The sequence below is a fragment of the Chaetodon auriga genome, chromosome 5, assembly GCF_051107435.1.
Source record: "Chaetodon auriga isolate fChaAug3 chromosome 5, fChaAug3.hap1, whole genome shotgun sequence".
Classification (NCBI taxonomy): Eukaryota; Metazoa; Chordata; class Actinopteri; order Chaetodontiformes; family Chaetodontidae; genus Chaetodon; species Chaetodon auriga.
In genome coordinates this window covers 26,427,129-26,447,877 of record NC_135078.1, presented here as the reverse complement: position 1 = coordinate 26,447,877, position 20,749 = coordinate 26,427,129, and the positions used below count along the sequence as shown (strand labels likewise).

At 44.0% G+C, this 20,749-nt stretch overlaps 2 protein-coding genes across 3 annotated transcripts in view; both read right to left on the bottom strand.

The window, feature by feature from the left end:
- Positions 1-15,658, bottom strand: part of igsf9b (immunoglobulin superfamily, member 9b) — a 28,279-nt gene extending 12,621 nt beyond the window's left edge. For both annotated transcript variants that reach the window (XM_076730482.1, XM_076730483.1), the window contains exons 1-3: positions 15,071-15,658; positions 9,506-9,601; positions 6,368-6,574 (exon numbers count right to left, since the gene is read on the bottom strand). In XM_076730482.1, the coding sequence (XP_076586597.1) occupies positions 6,368-6,574; positions 9,506-9,566 (268 nt within the window). In that variant the 5' untranslated portion in view covers positions 9,567-9,601; positions 15,071-15,658. The remainder of the gene's footprint in view (positions 1-6,367; positions 6,575-9,505; positions 9,602-15,070) is intronic.
- A 3,093-nt stretch (positions 15,659-18,751) lies between these two features.
- tmem230b (transmembrane protein 230b) lies at positions 18,752-20,355 on the bottom strand. The gene is made up of 3 exons (XM_076730993.1): positions 20,009-20,355; positions 19,216-19,338; positions 18,752-19,125 (listed from the first exon to the last, which is right to left on the bottom strand). Exons 1-3 carry the CDS (start codon positions 20,102-20,104, stop codon positions 18,985-18,987), a joined length of 360 nt encoding a protein of 119 aa, XP_076587108.1. The 5' UTR covers positions 20,105-20,355; the 3' UTR covers positions 18,752-18,984.
- Positions 20,356-20,749: the final 394 nt, after the last annotated feature.

Genomic DNA, 20,749 nt, shown 5'->3' with positions numbered 1-20,749 from the left:
TCTCCGTACTTCTTACAACTCCTTGTCAGGCTTTGAAACTTGATCTGCTGGTTGCCTGGTGACTGCAGCCTGGTTTTCAGGGTACTGAAGTTACCCTTCCCCACCCACCCCCCTTCCTTTTATCCGTCTCTCAATGAACTCTTTTTCCCCCTTCAATCTCAGGGCTTTAAACGACAGGAGGATGCGTGCAGGGGGGAAACACACACGTTGCTCATACCAGGCCTTTGGCCAAAGCAGTTTGAAAGTAAACAGGGGAATGTGGAGGAGTTTCCGGCATCACGTCATACTTGTTTGTGGATAACGAAGCTTCTCAGATGATATAAGTAATGTCTGTCACATTCAATCCTTTGTGCAAAGTAAGAAGAAATGCAGTCTCTTCATTTGATCTTAAGGTTCTTCCCTGTGGACGTATAGATCCGAGCAGACAGTTCTCCAATGTTCTGCAACCCTGAAGCAAAAGTATCACAAGAAACACAATATCCTCGCTCTTCACACCAGCTTCCCTCCAGACAGCAGTGTCTGGAAAGCTATGAAATTCATTTTAATCTATACGTGGCCTTAAGACAGGGTGAAAACACTCACTCAGAGTAAAGACAGACAACAATGGCTAACAATTAACCCTGCATTCCTGACTGGGGCTGTTGCCGTGCTTAATAGTTGGGTTTAATGTTTGACTGACCTCCCAAAAGACAGACCAGCGTTTGACGGGCGGCGCTCACTTAGAGGCACCATAAAATGAATGCCTCTCATTTCAGCCAGCATCGTTCAAACAGCTGGGCAGGGCCAGGAGAGAGGCAATGTGCAGACAGATGATAACAGGTACGGGGATAACTTTAGGCATTTTCTTTTATCTCTCCATGAGGGATCCTCCCTGAGCTGCCCGTTTCCTGTGCAACCCTTTCCAACTGGACGTGGAATTACCCGTCCGCCGCAGGCTAAGAGGAAAAACACTTTCTCGTGAAAAATCACACAAACCCTCTTTAGCATGCGCCTAATCCTCGTGTGCCTAAATATTAAAGGATACTCAAAGATCACGGTGGCTAACGGCGACTCTGACTGCCATGTGCGCCGATGTGGTGGGTTCAGGAGCACGTGGGTGTGTATACATGTTGATTTTCAAAATTCGGTGAGGGCCCTGCCCCCTGGGTCTCCACAGGGGAATTCTGGTTTTGATGTCGAACACTTAACCCTTTCCCGTAGCCTCCCTCTTGTCCATCACTACAAAGAGACGGCAGCCCCCCGCTCCTCATTCCTCGGGTTTCCATAGTGATGGACGAGAAAAGCCCGGGCTGTGGGTTTAGATTTGAATCCAGTTGCTGTAGAAACCTGGGGGGGCCAAACATGGGCAGGGGTGGGTCGATCGGGGAGAGGGGAGGGTTTCTACTGTCAGAGATTTGAAGAATTACCCGTTCGGATTGGAAAAAAAAAAAAAAAAAAAGTCTTGTGTCACATCGAGCGCCACAAGAGGCAGAAAAGGAAGAGTGAGAGAAATAAATGAGAGGCGGATGAAGAAAGGAGTGTTTTCCTTTCAGGCAGACGCACAAAAGGCCGACGCTGTGTGACAAATGTTGCTTTATTTAAATCTGAATGTTGCATCTTGAACTTGAGCTGAAATCTGGACGGCGCCCGGCAGGTGCTCGGCCCTGAAAAGGCTGCTCTTCTCTCCGATGGCCGGACGCACTGACACAATGCAAAACGCTGCAGTAATCGAGCAGGGGAGCTGAAAAATGATTAACCATATCGGTAAAAACCCATCCTGTTTTTCAACCATAGAGGAGGAAGAGGTTACGGCGAGGTTACTTGAATTATGTGCATCGATAATCCACTGACAACCAATGAGAGGTTGACCTTTCTGCCCTCTGTGCTCCGCCACTCCCCAGCAGACACATTCATCACTCCCCCTGGCTCTACATTACCACAATGTCCACGAGTCCTCCTCAAGAGACTAACATCATTAGACTGTGTGGTTGACAGGGAGGACGGCTGAAACAATAGCTGCTGCTCCTCTCTCATGTCCACCCTCCCTCCTCGCTGTTTTTCCTCCGGCAGCTATCACATGACAGCTCCAGTCCACCTTAAAACGAGCCCTTGTTTCCAACAGGTCAGGCTGCAGTGCAGCCAAGGGTAGAAAATGGAAAGGCTAATCCAGTGGTGCTGTGTGAACCTCTAAGACGCACCCTCTTCATATGAGCGAGTCAGGTTCTCGCCCAGTGGGTGGCAGGTTAGGAATAACTCAGCTTTCAGAGCCGTGCCGCTGGCCAGGAGCTGGCCTCGTCTCACGGTGCCTGATCCCCCCCATTTTTTTTTCTTTAAGACCAGATTGATGAGGCTTTTTCTGCAAGTGAAACCACTGCGATGCAATCAAGCTGAGAACCACTTAACCCGTATACATTTGACCCACATGATTCTGGTTAATTTCATTTATACTTTCTTTACATATATTACTGTTATACTGTATTTTTACTTAGTTTTGTGGCTACAAAAGCTCTGGGATAAGGCTGTTATTTTTCCACAGGAAAGGAATCAACATGTGATTTTTGCATTGGTAGTTCTCACTGGTACTTACTGACATAGTACTACATGGGGTACTCTGAAGTACATGTGATACAATGGCAGGCTGACTATGGAGGAAGACAGATTATTCTGTTTGCAGAAGCATCAGCATTGCTTTTCTTTGTCCATCCGTATGTGCATAAGAGAGTCCGGCAGAGGTGCATTGTGGGATGTGTTTTGATTTGAATACAATCATAAGTCTGGGACCGGCCCCCTGCTTCTGACAGCTCACCCCTCCCACTCCCCCAAATTTCTCTCTTCAATCCTTCTGTCTCTCTAATCAGTTTAACCCTCTTATGAATAGCTCTTTGTCGTGAGATAGATTACAGTTAACTCTGTCCCTCTCACTCTGTCCGGCTCTGTTAACCCCTGCACCAGCAAGCGCACACAGCTCACGTGCCAAAGTTTCACTACAGCGGCCCCTCAACTTACCGCGGGCATTAGCCTTCGGACAAAATCACAGAGCAAACGTTTCTAAAATGTGGGATTCAGTCCAGTGAGATTACAGGAGGTGTTTGAACTGTTTCCAGTGCAGAGCTTGAGCTTTGTTTCCTGCTCAGGATGAGATAACGCTGATGTTAATAATTGCTAGTTGCCTAAAATTTGCTTCAGTCAATCCTCAGCATTAGCAAACAGCAAGCTTGGTATGTTCAAAATACTGCTGATGAAAAATGAAACTCAACTTCACTTATCATGGAATGGCCATGCAACAGTGGGTCTACGCAGTGACAGACGAGACACTCGGACAACATTTCCGCAGTTAAACAGGACACAGCGCTGACTGACGCTTCTCATATGAATCTGGCCTGTGACACACCTAAGGCATGAGGTAACACAGCCTTTGTAAGGTCCTGCTGCTTTAAGCCATCCAGCATGAAATTCCCAAGTCGCAGCCATCTATTCTTCTTTCATTGTGTCATTGTTCACCACCCACCACCCTGGTCTAGTTATGGCGGAAAAACTGGTTGGATAAAGGTGATCAGTTTCACCTTTCAGCTGGGTTATTTTCCAGCTGTCAAACAGGCACGTTTGCAAATGCTTAGTTGTTAAATATTAAAGTCCACTCAAGTCTATGAGGGGGAGGGTTATAGAGTTCACAGATTGTGTAGATTTAAGTGTGTGTGTGTGTGTGATCTGTGCCTGTGTGTGACAAATGCAGGCCTGAACTTCTCCAGTGTTCAGAGGTCGCACTGAGAGCGTGATGGAGGCCTGCTGAGACGGGGGGGCTCGCCCATTGTCGTTCTAACCTCAGGTCGGAGACCCCCGCTCACAGTCTCTCCTGATTTACTTCAGCACACAGGAGACATTTGATCTAACCCTGCAACAGTAAACCATCCTGACACTGCAAGACTTGAACATATTGTCTCAACAAATACGACTCAAGCAGACTATAATGGCGTGTCAGTCAGAGTTTATCCGGCTGTTTCCTCTTTGTTGTGAGTTGACTAATGTTCAGCCCTGCAGGGCATGCTGGGTGTGAAACAGCGGAAGAGGGACGAAGGGTACTAATACCTTCCTGATTCACTTTAAGCAGACAAGAGAAGCTCTCTGAGGCCGAGACAGACCGGTGTCTGAGGGGGTCGACAGAAGGAGGCTGCTATGTAGCCATGACACTCCTCAAATACAGAGTGCAATCTCAAATACACCTGATATCGTATCAAAAAATGTCGGTTTAATGGACGACTGAAATAGTCATCCAAGATACGGCCTGCTTTGATTCTTTCATCTCAGCTTCTAAAAATGGCCAATAGCATCAGTGAGCTTGAGACAAAGCAGCAGACCAAGGACAGACAGTGTTTTATGTTTTATTTTAGCCTACTTAAATGTGCAGCATTTGCATTGCAATGAGTCCACCAAAGGAGCGACAGGGAAACACTTAAATTTAATCATATATACTGAGCCATTATGCTGTAAATCCACCCTAGTTCTGCACAACAGCACAGGTCTCATCCCTGCTCTCTTCCTCTTGATCTCAGACAAGCTGAGACAAAGATCAGGAAATGGTCGCCTGCTTGACTGTCTTGTGGTTAAAACTGAAATCCCCCAACGTTTTAATTTGAGGGTAGAATACATTAGACCCACAGCGCTGACACGCTTCACATGCTGCCATCTGCCTCCAGTGGGAGGGGAGATATGAGGATCTGAGGCAGACAGGACTAAAGCCCACACCAGACAAGAGATGCGCAGATATGGCAAAATATTGGGGCATCCTGAACAGTCTTCTACTGTGAACAACATCTCTGCAATGCTGTTTACTTCATTATGGCTGCTTGTGCACCAGATGACTGCTCCGAAACAATGACGCGGTTAACGGCCTACAGGAGGGTTAACATGCCAAACACATGTAGCCCAATTGCGCAGCGGAGGCAGCCTGTTTGTGGTTCAGCCCCTGTAGACCTTAACTGTGGTTCCACGATGCTGCAAACGTGTTTCTGAATGTGAAGCTTTCATTCTCTGCAGAACCTCCTGTTAAAGGAAGTTCTAGTAAGTCCAACGCGGAGGGCTTCCCTGCACATTTCAGTGACCTAGTTGGGACAGTATGGGATTTTGGGTGTCCTAGTGGTCCTGTTGGCTTTGGCAATGCAAGGGGAGGTTGTGATACCCCTCTTTGTCTTTTGTCCTCCAGTAGACAATGACAGGATTATAGAGCTCCAGCAAGAAAACTCCCATTATTCCCAATGCTTCATCCATCCTCCTTCCAGCACAACAATCTCCCCTTACTGGGTCACCCCTCAGCATACTAATAAAACACTGTCATCAGACCACCAGGCCCCCACCTACACTCCTAATCCCCCTATGCACAGCGTTACTGGTGCCCCCCTTTTTCTTGCTCAGCTACCCCACCCCCCTTTAACTGCCTCCATTAAAACACATCCATTCTCGCCCTTCCCCTTCTCCCAGCACTTCAACTGCAGCCTCAAACACACAGACTGAACACCAGCAGTAATTACAGGGATTGTGGTTTGGATGGATTACCTATTTGGGGTATTGTTTCATCCAAACTTCCCCTCCACAAGTCTTCATAAACACCAGTGTACCCTCCTTATATCTACCTTTGCTCACATGGGGCAGATGCCAGTAATTCAAGCTCTCTTTCCCAGAGCCATTACTGCTCTGAGTCAGTCCACCAAGTATCTCCCATAAACAGTCTGACTGCTCCCATAATGCCACCAATAAGCTATACAGTTACACAGGGGTCCACTGTCCTTCATTCTGTGTTAGTGGCTGTTCAGTATCTGCCTCTACAACACAATGACAGTTGCCGTAATTAATAACCTCAATTTTCAGGGATTGATACAAACATCTACACTGTGTTTTTATCAGGACTCCTCTGTACTGCACTGCTTTTGTTGCTGCTTTGCACGTCCGAGATGTAGCACGATTTTCTACTGCCGAACACTTTTTTCTTTAATGCTACTTCAATGCCATTTTACCTTATTTATTGTTTTTTTTATAGCATCGGGTACAGAAGCTGCAAACAAAGATATTCTGTTCCAGTAGAGATAAAAGAAATGTCACTAAAGTCTACTGAACCATAATTTGAGGAATCAGTCAATCGGTGGTCTGTCTCTCGAAACCCTCCAGAAACACACTGCTGTGATAGCAGCTGCAGAGTCTACTGAGAAAAGTGTTGCAGGCTCACATTTAGGGTCTGGGTGCGGTCAGATCACTAAAACAATGGAAAAGAAGATTCAATGAAAGCAAGGTCTGAGTAGGAGGTCTACTTCGACCTCCAGTTGTGGACCACATGTTGTTCCAAATAAGTCTTTCATGTTTCTGAAAGGAAACATGAAACAATCTGAACAACTCTTACCCTTGTAGTTTGGATGAACACGAGGAGCATACACTCCAAATTTGATGAGGATGGGAACGCTGAAACCGAGGCGCACCCACTCCACCACATGCAGAGGGAAGAGATTTGGGGTGGTGGCGTCTTTGGATGTGGGAGTGAGACTGCAGCTCAGCTCTGCGGACCCCCCCTCTCTGGCACGAACCAACGATGCCTCACCTTGAGACACACCTGTAAAGACAAGAGCATATCACCAGGATAAAGAGTGGAATTCACTGTGGACTGATAGCACAGAAGGCAATAACCAGTCAAAATATGGATAAACACATAAATCTTGCTCTATAAGCGCCTGAGAAATATGGGCCTTTTAAAGAGAGTTATGGCTGCCAGAGAAGCTGGATTAACCTCTCTGGAATTTTTTCGGGTCATTAATTCCTCTGAAAATTGTTTGCTATGCTCAGAACAGTTCATAAAACATAAGCAGCAATATCTTGGGGGACAGAGAAGGGCCACGCAGGCACGCAGAGGTCCGAAAAGTTGGTGGGAGACAGACTGAAAGGACTAACAGCTGATGCATGAATGCTTGTGTTGACGTGGATCAGCCAGCGACTGCGGCATCCCCAGAGTGCTCCCTGTTAAAAGCTGGGCCATCAGAGGCCATGTAAAACAATCATGTGCCATTTGGTGACAAGATCGTATAGCTGCGAAGCCTGCAAACACACAGCAATCCCATTAGCGACACCTGGAGCAGTGTCTCCTCTCTCTACCTCCTCTCTCGCTGCCATGTGCTCACGTGGGTGTGTGCGCAACTGGGTGCCAGTGTTTGCTCTGCTTCTCATCTGGCCTGGTGATTACTTTAATCTCAGAAAGGAGAGGGGGGGTTGGTGGCGATACCCTGATGCAGGGCAGCAGGACCCTCTGTGCTCTCTGCAGCCGACCTCCCACTACCCCCTGGGGTCCACACATGGTCTGCGGACCAGCACAATCAATCCCACCACCCCCCCTTATGAACACATGCACGCACACAGAGAAGTGTGCCGAGGCTGGGGGGTAGTATAAATCCCAGATTGATCTAAATCCACACCCACAGATATTATTTAAGTTGGATTTTGGCCTCATTCTCTTTGGTCCACTCATGTCTATGCTGTAGCCCCTCCTCTTCACTTTCTCTAATGTAAGGCGATGGGAGCTGTGCCAGATGCACCACAGTGTCACTCAGACTGTACATCGGCAGCTAAAGGGTAACATATGCCTACTGCTTTTCAGTGCTTCACTGTTCAAGGGATATACTGCAGGGGGATGGACCATGAAGCAGGTTCAACTTAGCCAGGCTTTCTTTGCGTGAGCTGACTTGACAAAACCTAAAACCCCAGTCAGAGTTAAGGGTATCACCACGATGGTTCTCGTTCTCATAAAAAAGGGAGTTTGGTGCAACATATGACTCTTCTTCTGCTACTCAGTACTCTCTCAGCGGCTCCCGTTTATCTCTGACGTGACAATGGCACATCCACAAGCTCTTAAGCCAATCAATTTTCTAATCAGTGTTCTATTAGCTGTGATACCAGCCGTGTAAAACAGACTTGGCAGCACATCAGGACCAAAACTTAACCCAAAGGTGTCTGTAACTTCTGTGCCTTCATCATCATTTTAGTGATGCTGTATGAAATTTAAGGTGTTAATATGACCTGATGCAAAACACAAAAAATAATTATTTTCTGCAGCAGCAGCTGAACGCATGTAGAAAAACACAACATGATGCACACTACTCAGTAACATGTTACAGAGGCACCTTCATGACGCTGAAAACTCTTCAGGCTCAGCATACCTGCTAACCCATTCATCTCTTTTCGTAGTACACCCCTGCGGTCCTGCTGATGTGGGTAAACAGTGAACTTTTGGGGAAGCAATTCAAACAAATGGCAGAGACAAATGGAGGAAAACAGCTGGTTGTATCAGAGCAAAAACTAAAAAAAAGCCCATTGAGAAAGTCTCATGAAAAAGCAGATTTGTTTGACTGGATGACGTGATACGACTGCGTGATTTCACTCTTCAGTGTCACTTCATGCTGGTCGTAAAACAACCTGCTCTGTGGACCAGTGGGTTTCAACTGAGTGTGAATGTGCACAAATCCAACCATTATTTGACTTAATGCAATTCTAGAGCCATTTTTCACTCATCACCCACCACTGACACAGTCTGCAGAACAACCTGCCAAACTCATCATCCAAACCTGATGTGCAAAACAACAAGTGGCAGTAGCTCTACAAATACTGCAATAACGTAGTGATAGTGATCCTTCAAAGACACATAGTGACATATTGTACAGCAATATCATGGTCGTGATCATGTAAATGTGATCCAACAAAGCAGATTTTCATTGGTTAATCTCTGCTGTACATGCACTAGTCCTATTTACACATGTTGAGTGAATTTTCTAACCAGTGGTGGACCAAGTGTTCAGATCCTTTACTTAAGCAAAAGTACTAATTCACTGTGAACATACATCGCTACCAGTCCTGCATTCAAAACCTTACTTGAAGTACCAAAAGTAAAAGTACTCATAGTGCAGTAAAATGTTCCCTATCAGTGTTTTGCAGCTGCATTGATGTGTTTGCTGCATCTTACTGCTGTAGATGTTTAAGGTTGTGCTAATTTCCTACCTCATATACTGTTGGTGAGATTAATCTACAGCTATGCATCATTTTCTGTAAAATCATCACTGTTCTGTGAGAACCACGGCTTTCTAAAAAGTTTTCATGAGCTCATAAAAACAGCCTGTTTTCATCTTTGTTGTGATGCATTTTCCAGCTAATCCAAGAGGCTTTTTAAAGAGTTTATTTAGCTTAAGAGGGAGAATTTTCTCAACTCATAAAGGAACACAATCCTTCCATTCATCACAAGCATTCACATTCAAAATCACCACATTTGGAGATACGTGGTTTTCAGTGGGTATGAAAAGTGTAATCTGAAAAGTAACTAGTAACTACAGCCGTCGGACAAATGTAGTGGAGTAAAAAGTACAATATTTTCCTCTAAGATGCAGTAGAAATATGAAGCTGCATAAAATGGAAATGCTCAAGTAAAGTTCTGCAAAGAGAGCTTAATTATGGAGATGCGTTGTAAATGTATGCGATGGATCCATATTTGCATTAGCATACTTACTTAGCAGACAGATGGCTACAGCAGCGGTGACAGCCTGAAGCCACCGTCTCTCCAGTCCCATGGCCGTCCGTCACACTCCTTCACACATCTCCCAACCTGAAAGAGAGGACCACACATCCTGTTCACTCTTCAACAGAACGCTACTGGACCATTCACAGAGTCAGCGCTGCACAGGGACATCCCTGACATCCCCCCTCAGACTAATGTAATCCCTCAAGTTAAAATCACCTCATAATCCAACTACTACACTCCATTCCAGATGCTTCTTGGTTAATAAATAACTGTATTCTTTGAAAACACTTAATCCTCTGGAAAATTGCATGTCTGTGCTGTTGGATTAAGGCAAATAAGCTATTCCAACAAGTGCTGCATTACACAGCAGGACATGAGACTGCTTAGATTATGCAGCATCCAGTGGAGGTTTGCATGGGCCAAAGTGTGTGTGCTTGTGTGTGTGCGTGCATGTTTATATGTCTGCTTGTGTGTGTCCACAGAGAGGACCTGTACAAGGCTCTAAGTGTATGTACAGATTAACCTGATGCTTGTGATTGGTCCAGCTCATCCAGAAGGTCTTGGCTCACGCTAAATAGGCCAACAGCAATTGACAGGTGACAGCAGCGATATTAAAAAGTGTGTATCCCCAACTCCAGATGTTAGCCTGTCACCAAAAAAGGAAATTAGCTGTCATAAACAGACTGCCATTTGACAAGGCTCTTCAATTACACTGGATTCAAGCCCCCGCTGAGTACAGTAAATATACTGTCACCAAACGCACATGCAAACACAATCCACTGATTTATCTACTAATGAGCCTCATAAACAAGACTCCACTCCGCCTACTTCACAGTCTGAATGATGAGAGCTGACGCAGCACCTCGTGAGACCCTCCACCTCAAATTGGATTGGAGGCGCAAGTCTAAGTTGTTGCCCTTCAAACACAATTGTAGACCTCGCCCCCTCCCTTTAAGTCGCTCCATTCAGTACCCCTAATACCATCTTATTAAGTTCATTTAAGTAATACAAGGAGGAGGCTATTCTTAGGAAGCAGGTAGGTGTTGGATATTAGCTGTTGATACAGCCACAGATGCACTGCAGACACGCAGGATAACGCAGTCACATGACGGACATGTATCGTCTCTTAGAGGTCGTGTTTGCGCTTGAGCAAACAAACAGCCCAGAATAGAGCAGCAGTAAAATGCATTTATCTCCTTGCAGTTTCTGCCGGGGCTGCCCTTGAAGCGTGGTAATAACTTCTGTTTAGCACCTTTCCAAAACAAGCAGAGAGCCAAAAACCAATGTCACACAGGCACTGAAGAGGAGTGGGACAGGAACACATTAGAGTGGGGTCGGCTTTACAGGAAAAGCTGATGAAGAGTGGGGGTGGTAGAGCACAAATAATGGCTGAGATTGGTAGTTTTTGCATGACAGAATAATTTCAGTGTAATGTTTGTAATGAGGAAAGGATTACTCCTACTGAGCGAACATTATTCGCTCAGTAGGGTGTCGGAATAAACAGGGCTCTTATGATGGATTCAAAAATATAGAAATAAGTCTTTTCAGTCCAATCATCTGGGTGTCACCTCCAGCAGTCAAAAACAGAAAAAAAAAATGATGGAAGCCATTGCACATCGCTGCATCATCTTGGCTGTCGTCTCCACAGTCATTTTAATGACATGACAGCGAAAGCAATGAGCACATCGTATATCTAAAACTCCAGCTTAGATCTAGACCTCAAGTGACTTCTGACAACCTCAAGACATCTCAAATCTTCGCTCCTGCCAGCTCTGCTGTGCTTCCACACCATAGATGACTGGCCTGTGGGAGCAGACAGGCAGACACACTGAGCCGACATATTACAGAGGAAGCCTGGAGGGGGGCTTTGTCTGCAGGTGCAGGAGTAGACGGAGGACAACCAGGTTATTTCCTCAGGCAGCAGAGCGGAGGAGGGGGCCATTTAATTGGCACGTATGCAGCGAAAAGAGCCCAGCTGCTTAAGTCAGATGATGGACTCTGTGACTACTTCAAGCAGCAGTAACTTCTACGAGTCATAATTTACCAACCATAATTTACTTGGAAAGAAAAAATAAGTGTGGGTTACAGCTCCCATTCAACAGTGATCTCATCACACCTGTGTGTGTGAAAGGTGAGAGGGGTTTAATCCTACACACTAATCTCCTCACAAGGGTATCTGAGGGAAAGTGGACATAATTAACTACTGTTTGCAAGTCGAACACAACCTCACTGAGAGATCATATCACAGTGACACAGCAGGGACGGACATGAGCGAAACATACAGAACTTTATCTTCTTTGATGCTCTAATAATGAGGTTACTGAGGTGTGATTTTCAGGTAAAAGGTGACATTATCTTAGAAAAGGTAACCACAGCTAAGGAGACAAAAGTAGAGAAAAAACACAGTAAATTCCTGCCTCAGGTGTGAGGACGCAGCTGACCGCTCTGATGTTTCACTGGATTTCAATGACACAAATTGCTTTAGATGTAGTCATGACTTAGCCTTCTGGACTGCACATTTAACACCCAGACTAATCCTGCCCTTCTGCTCCGAGTGTTAGTAGTGTAATTAAATTAGGGCTCAAATTGGTGAGACAAATCAAGGACACGCTGGCTGTTTAGTGATCAATCACTGGTGAATCAAGTCACTAAACACTTCAGATTATTTTGCTTGCTGGGAGTCGACCAGCGTCTGACATGGCGGTGTGTTTGCTGCAGAGCGTGCAGGTTGTGTTGTTCATATTGGACCTGGACTCAGTAAAAAGCAATAATTTTACAAATCCAGACAACTGACACCAATTTCTTTGAAAATCTGGGACTCTGGCCATCATTCACACCCTCCAGAGAATCCAAATTTCATCAGATAATTAGCACAAAGGTGTCTCCAAAATCAGCATTAAGATGGATGGATGTGTTCTGGTGGTGAATGTAAGTAAGAAGCTGAGTCCAAGCTGTCGGCTGCAGCAGCTGGTAAGCCTGAGATCTCCATATGCATCTCCTCTGAGTCGCACTAGAATTAAATGATCAGGAGGCATAAACTGAATAATGCAAAGGTTAAGGTGCATTCTGTAAAGAGTTACACTGTGCAGGAGTCAACACGAACACTGCAGCAGTCAATTAAGTGTTCGGTGTCTCATTCAGCCTGACGTCCTCTCAGTGTGACAGTGTGTGTTTCCCTTCAGCTCCTAAACAGGGCCATCAGTGATGTTAGCGACAGATACAGGCCTGATAAGAAGCAGCATTACTCTCTCAGTAATCCCTGTTAATCCTGACAGAGGCTGTAGCTTCAGTGCAAACCAGCCTGTAACAGGAACTAAAAGTGTTACTCGAGCAGAAACTTTCACATGTGAACAGAACAAGCTCAGAAATATTTACGGCAAAGTCACGACAAAGACGGCTGATCTGCACAAATACTACATGTGAACCGCATTAACCCAGTGCTGGGTTGAAAACCATCAGTCCAACCACAACTGGTTGAACCAGCCTTCCCAACACAACAATCAATTCATGGATGTTGTCTCTGGCACCGCAACCCAATTTCGTATCTGTATTGACATTTACTCCAACTAAAGGAAATGAGCTGGGCACACACTGGGCATGAGAGCGAAGCCCGAGTCACATGAGGGGAAAGCCTGCTGGATATGGATTAACACAGCGATGTTTGGTCACCTAACATGGTGCTACTGTGGTTTAACATCATTGCATAATGGAGAGTGCTGCTTTCACTATGCAATGCCATTTTACAGCAGTTGAACAATGCTGTAAATTACTAAAGTGAATCACCACATGCTCCACGCATCAGTGCACTGATTTCATGTTTCCATACAGGATGACTTCACATAAAGCTCATCGGGCTCTGGGGAATGGAGAATGACTTCACTGAGTCCAGTGAAAGCCTGTAAGTCCAGAGTCTTCGTCCTCCCCTGCCCCCGACTCTCGGGAACAGGTCAGTCCCACAAAGCTACTTTCAAGACCGGACAGCGAGGAGTCGAGGTGTCAAAGGCCAAAGGTAACGAACTCCAGAGCTGAAGTCCACTGCTGAAGCACGGCACTGGATTTATTTTAAAACCTGAAGATCAACGAGAAATGTTATCCAAGTATATCCTGAATAAATCCGACATATTCAAGGCAAAAATGTTCACATTCGTCTGGTTTCTTCATTCAAGGTCCAGCTGTTACTGTGCAGATCTTAAAGGCCTTTGCAGACAGTTACTAATGAGATGTAAACATACAATGGTGACCATTTATGGTACGCTGAATGGTCCTTAAACTTTATTAGCCACTTTGTCAAATCTCCCTTTAGTTTTGCTTCACTCCATTACTTCACTTGAATGTGCTGTTTTGCATTTTTTGTCTATTCTTTGGTTCCCCATGAGCTTCAACACAGTCACCGATGCTTTCCCTGCCGAGGTTAACAGACTCTATCCTCACCACTAACAACACAGCAATTTGGAGTAACCACTTTCATCTCATGAATAATTTGTTTCTCAATACAATCAATTTCCTCCAGCAGGACAAGCTGCCTACAGGGCACAGCTGGCCACACAGTGTTTAGAACAGAGCAGCAGACTCGTGCAATGTCAAGGCCTGCTAAATGCTGATATATGTGGGATATCACTGTGCACAATGACACCTGCGCTGGTGTCTCACATGCACAGACTTTGTTAAGCTGGAGGGTCTGGATGACGTGCTAAACATGTCCTTCAAGGATCCTAGAGAAAAATGCAAAACTGCCTCTTGTACAGAGCTGTAAACGATGCCACAGCCATCACAAAAACTGACTGGACCAGACTGGAAGATTCTTCTCTGTTGTACTTTTTGAAGAAATAATATATTGACATTAACAGATGACTAAATCCTTCAACAACCTACAAGCTGATTAACGAAGGAGGCTTAAATTTATGAAAGTAACCAGTGTGTATACACAGTCTAATGGTCCTACACGAGGGATTACAGGCTGCAGAGTGATGTGTGCCGCTGAGCACCTCATTTCTCACCAGCCAGTATTAAAAAGCACAACAAAAACAAAGGATGGGAGTCACCGGAGCAGGGAGTGCACATCATGTAAGAAGCACTGCACTCTGTCCAAATCAGCTCAAATTAGCCTGTGTCCAGCTCAGTGCACCACGGGCAGCACCAGCAAACACAACACGGACCCCAAGTCTCAAGCTCTTTATTCCTGCAGCCCTACGGTGAATTGCGATGCTCAGTCCAGAACAGGTGCATCTTTTGTCTGACTCAGAGAGTGTGACACCAGCAGAGGAGGAGGGAGCCCTGAATACGTGAATCAATTTTCAAAAAACACTATTTTGACTGACTAATGTGCTCACGATTTCAATCATGGGGAGAGGGTTCACTTATGGGTCATTACAGCGCGCTCAACCTTTTCTCTGTGGTATTAGGGGGGAAAAACAGCCACTGGGAGATTACAAGTGGTGCATGTGATACAGTAAACATAAACAAAGGCGCCATACTGCAGTCTATCACAGTATTACTACAGTACCTTCTGCAGGGAGACATCAGGCCTGCAGAGGATGCTTCAGCGCTGCTTACCTTTCTTTAGGCACTTTTTCACTTGAAGCTGAAAGTATGATCTTTCAATCCATTGATGCTCTCCTTCTGGACTCGCCTTGCAGACCAGATTCAAGTTAACCGTTCATTCCTTTCTCTTCAGGAGGAAATGAGATTAAAAAAAGGGGGGGGAAAGGACTTTTAAAATTAAAAGAGACTTGGATGAAAGGCAGGTGGTCACATTTTTGTTCTCAGTCCGTGCGTTGATCAAAAGAAAAGAAAATTAATCCTCCACATCCATGCCTGTTGGACTTCCTAAAAAACACTTTGCGGCTTCAATGAAATCCATTAACCCAGAAAACCTTCAGGAGACATCAGCCCATTTAAAGTCCATTTAAACTTTCCACGCGTTGGCTTTTATGTGCGCAATCGTCTTTGTCCAAACTTGCTCAAAGTAGCTCAAATCTTGACTGAGACTTTATCATTAATTCACGAGAAATTCAGAAATGGCGCTCGGTCGACGCAGTGCGCATTTCTCATCAAACAGGCGCAAGTTTCATCGGAAACAGAGACACACTGCACGTTTGGTTGAAGCCCCGCTGTTGATATCCTGCCTCCCCTCCCATTATTATCTTTCCCTCCTCCTACTCCAGCCGCTGTTTGAACCACCGTCAAGACACGCGGAATATGAGCACAACACTTCCTATTACACCTTTCAGAATAAAGTACCTACCGCTGAGCGAGCTGTTAAAATGAGGAAACGGATCTATTGTTAAAGGTGAAAATTACTGCAAAAACAGCTTCAGGAATGTTTAAAAAATAATAGAAATATCTGCTGTCTCATGCTTTTCAAAAATGAAAAATTGCAGTGTTTTTTTTTTTTTTTTTTAATGTTTTATATCATTGTACATATAATAATGTAACATTTTTGACTCTTGGGTTGGACCAAATAATTAATCTAAAGATCATTTAAAATCACTTTGGGCTATGGGAAATTGTGCTGGCCATTTTCTGAGTTCCATTATTTTTATGGACTCCATGAATCATTAGTGATTGAAAAAATGATGAACAGATTAATCAAAAGAGAGCAGCCAGTTAGAAACGTCATAGGTGTAAATTAATGATGAATGAATTCCATTTAGCTGCTTCTGTTTCAAGGTCTTGGTATTATATAATTAATGAAAACTGCTGTATTTCCCATACTTACTCTTCACATCCCATTTTAAAAGGCTGTCTTCACATGGGGTGTAATATATAGTGCTGCCAAGATAATGACTGAAGACAAAAGTTTAACGAAAAAAGTCTGAAACAGTGTGCTGTGTAGGGCTGCAACTGTTAGTCAACAATTATCTTCATTGTTGACTAATCTGTCAATTATTTTCCCAATTAATGGATTAGATGTTTGGTCCATAAGATGTCAGAAAATTGTGAAAAATGTTGATCTGGTTTTAAAAAAGCCCAAGATGTTCAGTTTACTCTCATAGAGGAGTAAAATATTCACATTTAAGCAGCTGGAATCAGAGAATTTTAGGTTTTTTTCATATAAAAATGCTCACACTGATCAATCAGTTGTGAAACTAGTTTACAATTAATTTAATAGAATAATTGTTGAAGCTTTTGTGCTCAAGTGGTGATCAGATTACACGGTGTGTTGGTCAAAGGCTGAGAATGCGTGGTGCGGTTAAAAAACGCTTTTATGTTGAAGGTAAAATAATCGACTTCCGTTAATTTGCCGCCTGCCTCTGTGTGACTTGGTGCTGCTGGTACTTCAGCGCCTCGGACAAAAGCGCTTTTCCATGAGAAAGACTTGGGCTCATAACAAAAGGCAAACGCACACCTAAAGGACACGTTTGGCCAAAAGCCGTTTGGTACAGAATCCGGCAGATATGTGACAAAACCACATGTTGTTATTGTGCAGTGAGGACAAAGATTCCGATGTGATATATTTCCGGTTTGATATATTAAAAAATGTCAAATACTGGGTTAATGAGTTGAATTTACCCCAATATACACACACAAGTCTATTTTCTCTAAAATATCTGGCAAATATTGGAGCAACCTGAATGCCAGAGAAATGTGTATGTTAGACGAGCAGTTACGTTAAAATTTAGCATTATTTGTACAAACTAGCTAACCTTACGAACTACAGCGCACAGCCATTCAAATTTAGCTAGCTTTCCGTTAGCTAATGACTGAAGATCAAGCTAGCAAGAGCTAGCTTTTCTTCTCCAAATAAACCTGACAAAAGTTATTAAATGGTAATAAATTATACATTTCTTACCATTGACATAAACCAGCTGTTAAGTCAGCTATGTTGTTTTGTTAACTTTAGATGTTATTATGCTCAAAACTGAGTTAAGCTAACATGCTAATTAATTGGACTCATTCAAAGCCTTTGATTCTTGAGTTGTGTTCTTGCCAAAATAGTTTCTGTTGACTCTAATTTCTTTTTACTGTTTCAGTGTCAGAGATAACAGTTCAAACTAATTCAGATGACCCTCCATATAATTAGAATGAGGAATCAAAAAAGATGAGGAATTTTGTAATTTTCCTGTCAAAGATTGTCAGAATCTTTACTCACCTTAAAGCTACTTCTTTAGATGTCCTTTCAAAATGAGCTGGAAGTTGCTCAACAGTCTTAGCGTTTTATGAGCTGATGAGGATGAGATGTGTTTTGGGGGGACAGTTTTAGTTTTGTCTTGTTTACCTGCAGTTTAAAACAGCCAATCCAGTGCCAAACACTCTGTATCACCACAAGGGGGCGACACTGTCCAGCAGTGAAAAGGGTTAATGGCAGGCTTGTGTATTGTGCAAAGTGCATTTAGCCACAAAAAGCCACAGAAAGTGTGAGTGTGTCCTGAAAAGGTTTGCAGCCTTCAGACATAAAGTTTCTGAGTAGATGTGAATTGTTTAATCTGGTCTGACTAATACCAGGCAGCTTGTGGTTGGTGGCTGACTGAGTGAACACAATGGGCAGCAAGAGATACACAGAGAAGACAAGCAAATGTCCTTGCAAACATGTATTAAAGCACCTGAAAGGATTATACAAGTGCAACCTGTGCTGGCAGTGTGTTTTACATATGACAGTATCCTGCAATGGAAATGGAGCAGGTGGTAGCCTCGTCTTTCATTAACACACTTTCAAACACTGAAATCGATTAGCTGACGGACTAGAGGAAAGGTTTCGAAACAGGTTAACAGAATTGCATGCGCACTTCCTTGTTTGACAATGTTTACTCTCGCAGGCCAGGTGTACCATATGGAGATCAAAGGATTGGAATTAATCACATGAGATCCTCCAAGGAAGAACAACTCTGAACAGCATTAAGAAGAATTAACTGGAAGGGAAGACAAACTGTTATACGGAGTATTGATCTTATTGTGCGTGAGCCAATAAAAAGCCTTTTATTAAATATCGGTTATCTGCCAGACCGCACATACCATGTGATTTATGACGCAGGTTAAATTAAGAACCCACTGAATTCAATGTTAGGTCTATTTGGTATTAGAACTATTTGATTATGGGAATTGGCTCAACTTAAAAAGGTGTCAAAATCATCAGTCCCTTTTGGGTACAGGTACCCACATTGGTTGATTCCCCTTCATACTGTATTATTGGCTAAAATGTGCTCTATTGTCGACCCATGTATGATGGTTGTAGTGCCAACGTCTCTGTGTATAGATGATCTTACTAGCAGAAATAACATTTTACAAACAAAAGAGTTTCATCAAATTACAGTTTAATTAATCTATCAAGCTGATAGAACAAATATACAAATCAAACAACGTCTGATACTGGTTTGGCTTCATAACAGCAGGCTGGCATCAACCCTACGACAATAACATCAAAATCCTGGAAATTAATCTATTTAACCTCATTTTCTTCAGTGCATTTAAATGAGCACAAGCAGAATACTGTGAGTGCAGAGAGAGAGTGGCTGGAGCTGTGGTGTCTGTCAGTCATCAAAGTCTGGGATGTCATCGTAGGAGTAGCCATGGTAGCCCTTTGATGCATAGTAAGCTATTCGTAGGTGGTAAAATCCAGGCAGGAAGACAAGGATCCCTATGATGAGGACAGGCACGGTTCGGTCTGAGTGCTGAAAGGGAGAAAGCATCTCAGTATTTACTGGAGCTAAATATATTGTTCGTACTGTGAAACACTGTAAGAACTCTGTACAAGTACTCACAGTGACTCCAAAGTATCCAGCCAGGAGAAGGGCGCCAATGATGATTAACAGAGAGCCGATTAAGAAGAGGACTGTGGCCAGGGCTATGGCTTTGTATGGGACTTTGGGTGGGCTCCTTTTGAACTGCAGAGGAGGAGAAATATTTCATTAAAAATTCTTTTCTCTCACACAGCAGGCTGTCAGAGGCGATGCCTGTTTTCTCACTCATGTAATGACCTGGACAGCAAAATGAGCCTCGCTCATAACGGAGCTGAACTTCCTGGAACAGTGAAAGTCTGAGACTGGCTGAGAGGCACAGTTTATCAAAGTGTGTTGACTGCATGAGCCACGAAACTGTCATGTTGCAGTCTGGATTCCAAGATGTATATGTTGATGTTGCTGTAAAGAAGCTACACACTGTAAAACACGAATGCTTCACATCCATCTTCACCCCGACAGCACAGAAGATCTTTACAATCAGCACAGTTTCAAGGTGGACACCAAAGATGATCCAGTAGTTCTGAATAATGGCCAGAAAAGTGTTTCTGCAGAACATTATGATGTCACAGTCAAGTTGACCTTTGACCTTTTGGATTTAAAATGTCATCACTCATCATTTTATCTTATGAGATATTTGTGTGACATTTTCTCATAATTAGCGTATGAATTCTTGAGTTATGGTCAGAAATGTGCATTGTGTGGTCACAGTGACCTTTGACCTTTGACCACCAAGTAGTAAAATCAGTTAATACAGGACCCCCTCCTCACCAGACACAGCTCGTTTTAATGTGTGGGTGTGCTGGGCTGTGCTTACCTGTAAATCGATGTAGCCATCATCATCGGTGGCTAACCTGGAGTACCTGACTTTGCTGTTAGGGGTCCCGTTGGTCACAATGTTCCGCGCTGGCATCTTCAGCTGCTCAGGAGCTTCACCAACAGTTTGTTTTCCGTGTTTCAATGCAGCTCGGCTACAGAAGCGTTACCGACTCGGCAACCATCATCCGGATCTCTCACAAACTGTCCAAAAATAAAATATTACACCAGACCTGATGTAAACAAGCTAAAACAAGCTCTTAGGAGAGATTACAGGGAGGTGTTGTCTGTTTAGAATCTGCTAACATGGAACTTCCGCATTTACGCATCGGTCCATAATGCGCATGCGCACACTGAAGCGTCATCATCGGCTACCGTAGGACGCTCAAACCAACGCGTCAACTCAAGCGTTTAAAGTGCGCTGCAATACACACTAAATTAAAGTAATTGTGTAGAATCAAAGTTGTCGTATCTGTTTTATTCTTTAAAAATTTTATCCTCACAGCTCTTTGCACCGCTGCGTGTTTACCACGAGAGGGCGCCGTCGAGTCTCACATGAAAGCCCAGGTCACAGTGAGCGTTCATATCTTTGTGTGGATGTTCATTTCCTGAGGTGTTCTCTCAGGCCAGCTTTATAATCACGAGTTCTCAGAAGATTAAGTTTCTGTTGAGGCTGCAGTTTTGTTTTTTCTAAATTCAATTTGGTGTAACAGTAGCTGAGACACAAAGACAGTCTGCTGAG

Bases quoted from the DNA above. Each gene is read 5' to 3' on its own strand.
- tmem230b (XM_076730993.1), bottom strand. From the start codon at position 20,104: ATGCCAGCGCGGAACATTGTGACCAACGGGACCCCTAACAGCAAAGTC. The intron at 19,339-20,008 runs GTAAGCACAGCC...CCTCCTCTGCAG, and splicing joins ATGGCTACATCGATTTACAG to TTCAAAAGGAGCCCACCCAA. The intron at 19,126-19,215 runs GTGAGTACTTGT...TCTCCCTTTCAG, and splicing joins CTGGATACTTTGGAGTCACT to CACTCAGACCGAACCGTGCC.